Here is a 6,000-nt window from a genome sequence, read left to right on the forward strand (position 1 = left end):
ATTCCCTACAATCTCAGGGGATGTTAGTTCCCCCTCCCCCCCCCCACCACACCAAAAAGCTATTCAAGGTGGAACCTAATACACCTCCCAACCTTCCTAATATGCAAAATCGCGTCACGCTGTACCAAGGTTTATTCAGATAAGAATGCCGTTATTTTCCGATTTCCAAATCACTAATAAGCCTAACAGGACATACATCTGAAAAATATAACGCTAAAAATGTAATTTCTTCAACATGTCACTGGAGGCGATCAGTTTCTGACTAAAGCCTCTTAACGAGAAGGCACGCCACTCTCCCACCTTCCCAACAGACCGATCTTTTCTTGTAAATCCATTCCTCCGTAGCTACAAGCGGTTCTCCAAACCACAACCGTGCTGATAACGAAGTGGCTCTCCCGGATATAGGTCTGAACACTGGCTTGACTTGCTCCATTCCCAACGGTCATCCCCTCCACCCACGTCCAAATCTGAAATGAGGCGGGGCGTTGCCATTTCCCTACAGTCGTTCCTGCGGACCCGGGAGCCGGTGAGGTGTTTTGCCCAGGCACCAAGACAATTGTAGCTTCACCCTAACAACTCCCAATCCCGACACGTGGTTCCGTTTCCCTGACCCAGGTAAGCTTTGATGCACACTCCTTCTAGAGCCCAAAATGGTGGCAAGCAGCTGGCCCACAGCAGGCCACCCAACAGTCCCCGGAGTCTTTGTCCCTTTTTAGTTTTGTCTTACGTTTTCTTCACTGCCCCCACCCCCCCCCCGAACCCTCCCCCGCCCTGGAAGATTCCCGGGTGAGGCCCAGCGCTGGAACGTGGGACACCTGCTTCCTAGGGACCAAGCTTCCACCGCAACCCTGGAAGAGAAAACCTCCCGGTTCCCAGATCTGCACTCACCCACCCCCGGAACTGGACACGCCCCAAACCCCGCCCCTGCTCCGTCCCCACCCGCGCAGCGGAGGGGCGGAGGAAGGTGGGGGAGGGGAAAAGAGGGCGCGGGAGGGAGGGGGCGGAGGGAGGATGGGGGGGAATTGGAAAGGAGAAGCGGCCTACCCCCCCCCCCCCCCCGCCTGCGAACGCCGCCCAAAGGGGTCGGCAAGAAACTAGCAAGCCCTCCCTTCCTTCTCTTCGCCCCCAACAGGGCCCAAAAGCCCCATCACAACCAGCTCGCCGGGCAGCGCTGCAGCACGAGGGGTCTCCTCCGGCCCCCAGCGCAGCCCGCAGTTTCCCGGGGGGAGAGGGGGTCGCACCTTGCGCTTGCGGGCCTCCGCCGTGCCGCTCCACACGAAGCACTGGTAGATGGCCCGCAGGTTCTGCTTCCAGTTGTCCACCTTGAAGCTGCTCAGGTGCGAACAGCCCGGCGGCGTCACCACCAGCTCCGCGTCCATGGCCTCGCTCTCCGGCTCCGGCCGGGAGACCATGGGGGGCAAGGCCCGGCCGCGCGCGGGGGGCGGCGAGGGGGACGAGGACGACGCCAGCGCGACGCGGGGGGCTGCTCGGCGGCGCGCCCCGGCCGGCGGGAGACGGGCGCCGGGAACAAAGCGCGGGCGGCCGCGGGGCCGGCGGACAAAGACCCGGCTGCGCGGACGCCAAGGGGGAGGCGGTGGCCAGCCAGGCGCCGCCCGCGCAGCGCTCGCCCGGTTCGCGGAGCGCGGCGCGGGGCGGGGCGCGGAGGCCGCAGGCGGAGGTTACGTCATCCCCCGCCGGGCGCGGGCGCCGCACTGCGCAGGCTCGGGCCGCTCCCGGGCCCACCCCGCCGCCCCGCCGCCCCTCCGCCTCCCGAGCCCGCAGGCTCCGGGGTAGTCCGCGCCAGAGTGGACGGCGGAGCACGGAGCCGACGGGGGCCGGCCCCCCGCCTACACCCCGGCTCGCAGGTCTCCCCGCAGCGCCAGCGGTGGTTGTCGTTAGCTGTCAGCCCAGGCCGCCTGGTTCAGAGCTGCCTCTGGCCAAGCTGGCCACTTGCACTCCCGGTCTCCCAAGGAGAACTAGGGAGGAGGGGGCGAGCGGAGAGGCTTGGGTGCTGCGGTCTGTCCGTCGGGGCACTGAACCGGTTTGCACCGGCCTGAGCTCTGCCGCAAAGAGGCGGAGCCACGGGCTGGGCCTTGCAAATCCACGCAGTCTCCCCTGGCCTCCGGCTCCGTGCCAAGCCCCAGCCTGGGCTTTCCCACCCCAGGCGGTACTCCTTGGTTCGCTGTCAGTTTTGTTCGCAGTAGGAGTCCCTCATCTAGGACTCCTCAGGCCTCTCCCATCTTTGTACCCTGTCTGGCAGTTGCCGGGCATTGAAATGATTCAGATCATATCCTACTTTGAGAATCCCACAATGGATGCTACGATTTCACTTATGCGGAATTGAAGAAACAAAACAAATGAACGAAGGAAAAAAGAAAACCTAGACTCTTCAAAACAGAACAAGCTGGTGGCTGCCTGACGGGGGGCTGGGGTGGGGGCTCGGGCAGGGGGTGGGCATGGGTGAAATAAAGGGGATTAGGAGTACACTTCTAGTGATGAGCACTGAGAAACTAATATAACACTTTATGTGAATTACACTTCAGTAAGAAAAAAATTCCACATTGGTATGTAAATTGATGAAGCCACTGGAAAACATTAAAAACACTAAACATGTAACATGGAAATACTACATGAGACGGTAAATCCACAACTGGGTATTTACCCAAAGAAAATAACACTATCTCGAGGATATCTGCACCCCTTTGCTTATTGTAGCACTATTTATAATAGACAAGATATGGAAGCAACCCAAGTGTCAATTAGTACACGAATAGATAAAGATGTGGTATGTATACACAATATAGTATTACTTGGCCATAAAAAAGATTAAGAGCTTGCCATTTGCGATAACATGTACGGACCTCGAGAGTATTATGCTAAGTGAAATAAATCAGACAAATATCGTATGATTTCACTTATATGTGGAATCTAAAAAACAGACTGAACAAAGCAGAAACAGTCCGGTGAATACAGAGAACAATCTTGTGTTTGCTAGAGGGGAGTGGGAGATGGGGGGATGGGCAAAAAGGGGTGAAGGGGATTGGGAGGTACAGCTTCCAGTTATGGAATAAGTCACAGGGATGAAAGGTACAGCATAGGGAATACAGTCAATGGTTTTGTAATAGGGCTGTATAGTGACCGATGGTAGCTACCTGTGGTGAGCATAGCATAATCTACAGAGTTGTGGAATTACTATGCCGGAATGTGGAATTAGTTACCTGTAACTAATGTAGGACATTGTGTGTCAACTATATTTCATTAAAAAAAAAAGAATCCCACAATGTAGTGGAATAAATAGCAATATTAGCAGGCAATTACAATAGTATGAAATTGCAGAGATAAAGGAAAGTCCAGGTATGAAAACACTCCAAAACACCTCTCACCCTAATCCTGCCCAGACAGTCATAGTGGAGGGGATCCGGAAATGTTTAGTATGCCTTGCATGAGTGTAGAAGGAGACATAGGAGTTGGCCGTTTTTAAAAATAAACAACATGTTAAAAACGGGGGGGGGGGGGGGCACCCAGGGGCACCCAGGTGGCTCAGTCAGTTAAGCGCCTGACTTCTGCTCAGGTCATGATCTCACGGTCCAGGTCCGTAAGTTCGAGCCTGGCGTGGGGCTCTGCGCTGACAGCTCAGAGCCTGGAGCTGCTTCGGATTCTGTGTCTCCCCCTCTCTCTGCCCCTCCCTCACTCATGCTCTGTCTCTCTAAAAAATAAATAAGTAAAATAAAATAAATGACATGTTGAGAGATTTGCCTTCAACAGTATTGCCCACCACCCATGAGACTACCTTGGTCTAAAATGTTACTTTCTGTATCTGTTTTTTTGTTTTCAAATTTAAATAAATGTAAAACACCCATGGAAATATGTTTCCAAGATGATCTAACCGTCCCTCAGATGGCAACTATGATCTCTGGAAACAATACGAAACCAAACACCTGAAAGCGTTGGAGAGTGAACCAAAGTGAGAGGTTTGGGACCTGCCCAAAGGAAGTAACCTGTTTTGTATGGTTTATACATTGAGTGCAGGCTACACTCAGAGGAACCCAAACAGGGAGGCTGAAACTCTGATAGAAGACTCCCCTCTTTCTTGACTGAGGAAGCGGAGAACAGAGTACAGACCAACCAAACCACTGAAAAGTGAGGAGAGAGAGAAGGGGAGCCCCAGAGTCTATGTGTAAACTATGTCTAAGTATCTAGTTGACCACTTAGCCATTCATGGCTGAGGCAAATTCCAAACAGCCCAAATAGAACAAAAAAAAGCAAGCAGAGATTTAAGCTGCCACCTAAGGAATAGTTAAATTCTAAATTAGTGCCAGCTGAAACAAAAATAGCTACTCTCTTTGGAGGTATATGACAAAATCCATACTGAAAACAATATGACATTTATAACATTCAGGATACGATTCAAAATGATTTGACATATGAAGAAAAATATGAAAATACAATTCATTTTCAAGAGAAAAGACAGAGGTGAACAAAATGGCTATGATAACTGTGCTTTGTGAAGGAAAGGACAATATCCTTGAAATGAATGAAAAGATAGGAAATACAACTTATATATAAAACCGAATGGAAGTCCTGGAACTGAAGTATACGGTATCTCCAATTAAAAAGGTCGCCAACAGGGCTTAAGACCAGAATAGGAAATGACATAGGAAAGTAAGGAAACTTGAAAATAGATCAAAGGAGGGGTGCCTGGGTGGTTCAGTTGGTTAAGCATCCAACTTCGGTCCAGGTCATGATCTCACGGCTCATGAGTTCAAGCCCCACATCGGGCTCTGTGCTGACAGCTCAGAGACTGGAGCCTGCTACAGATTCTGTGTTTCCCTCTCTCTCTGCCCCTTCCCCACTCACACTGTCTCTCTTTCTCTCTCAAAAATAAATAAACATTAACAAAATAAAAATAAAGAAAATAGATGAAATGATCCAATCGGAACAAGGAAAAAATATTGAAAAACTGAACAGAGCCTCACAGACCTGTGAGACAATATCAAAAGGACTAACATATGTGTAATTCAAGTCCCAGAAGGAGTGGGGAGAGACTATGAGAGTGAAAATATATTTGAGGAAGTAATAGCAGAAATTTTCCCCAGTTTGGTGAAGGATATAAATGTACAAATTCTAAACTGCCATTGAATCCCAAGTAGAATACGTGTGAAGAAAACATGTCTAGGCACAACATGGTTTACTAAAAATAAATAATAAAGAACAAATCTCTTTTTTTTAATTTTATTTATTTATTTTGAGAGACAGAGTCTGAGCAGGGGAGGGGCAGAGAGAGAGAATCCCAAGCAGGCTCCATGCCAACAGCACAGAGCCCGATGCCCGGCTCAAACCCACAACTGTGAGATCATGACCTGAGCCTAAATCAAGAGTTGGACGCTTAACTGACTGAGCCACCCAGGTGCCCCAAGAACAAATCTTGATAGCTGCTAGAGAAAAACAAGACATTATATACTGGAGAACAAAGGAACAATGTTTTGAAAGTACTGAAAGATCCTTAGGTATTGCAAATGGCAGGATTTCTTTTTATAGCTGAATAACATTCCATTGTGTTTTTATAGACACAACACATTTTCTCTACTGTGGTCAATGGAATATTATTCAGCCATAAAAAAGGAAATCCATAACATGGATGGACCCTGAGGGCATTATGCTACGTGAAAGAAGTCAGAAAAGACAAATACCGAATGATCTCACTTATATGTGGAATAAAAAAAAACAAACAGAAAACAGCAGTGTCTGAGTGGCTCAGTCGGTTAAGCGTCAGACTTGGGCAGAGGTCATGATCCCACGGCAGTTTGTGAGTTTGAGCCCTGTGTCAGGCTCTCTGTGCTGACAGCACACAGCCCGCTTTGGATTCTCTGTCTCCCTCTCTCTCTGCTCCTCCCCTGCTTGTGCTCTCTCTTTCTCTCTCAAAAATAATAAACTTTTTTTAAAAACCTATGCTAACATTTAAAATAAAACAGAAAACCAAAAAACCCAAACTCACTGATG

At 49.8% G+C, this 6,000-nt stretch overlaps 1 protein-coding gene across 1 annotated transcript in view; it reads right to left on the reverse strand.

The window, feature by feature from the left end:
* The window catches only part of USP22 (ubiquitin specific peptidase 22), a 44,971-nt gene extending 43,400 nt beyond the window's left edge, over positions 1-1,571 (reverse strand). Inside the window, exon 1 of the mRNA XM_042914440.1 lies at positions 1,242-1,571. Coding sequence (XP_042770374.1) covers positions 1,242-1,412 — 171 coding nt within the window. The 5' untranslated portion in view covers positions 1,413-1,571. The remainder of the gene's footprint in view (positions 1-1,241) is intronic.
* Positions 1,572-6,000: the final 4,429 nt, after the last annotated feature.

This window comes from Panthera leo, chromosome E1, assembly GCF_018350215.1.
Source record: "Panthera leo isolate Ple1 chromosome E1, P.leo_Ple1_pat1.1, whole genome shotgun sequence".
In the NCBI taxonomy this organism is placed as follows: domain Eukaryota; kingdom Metazoa; phylum Chordata; class Mammalia; order Carnivora; family Felidae; genus Panthera; species Panthera leo.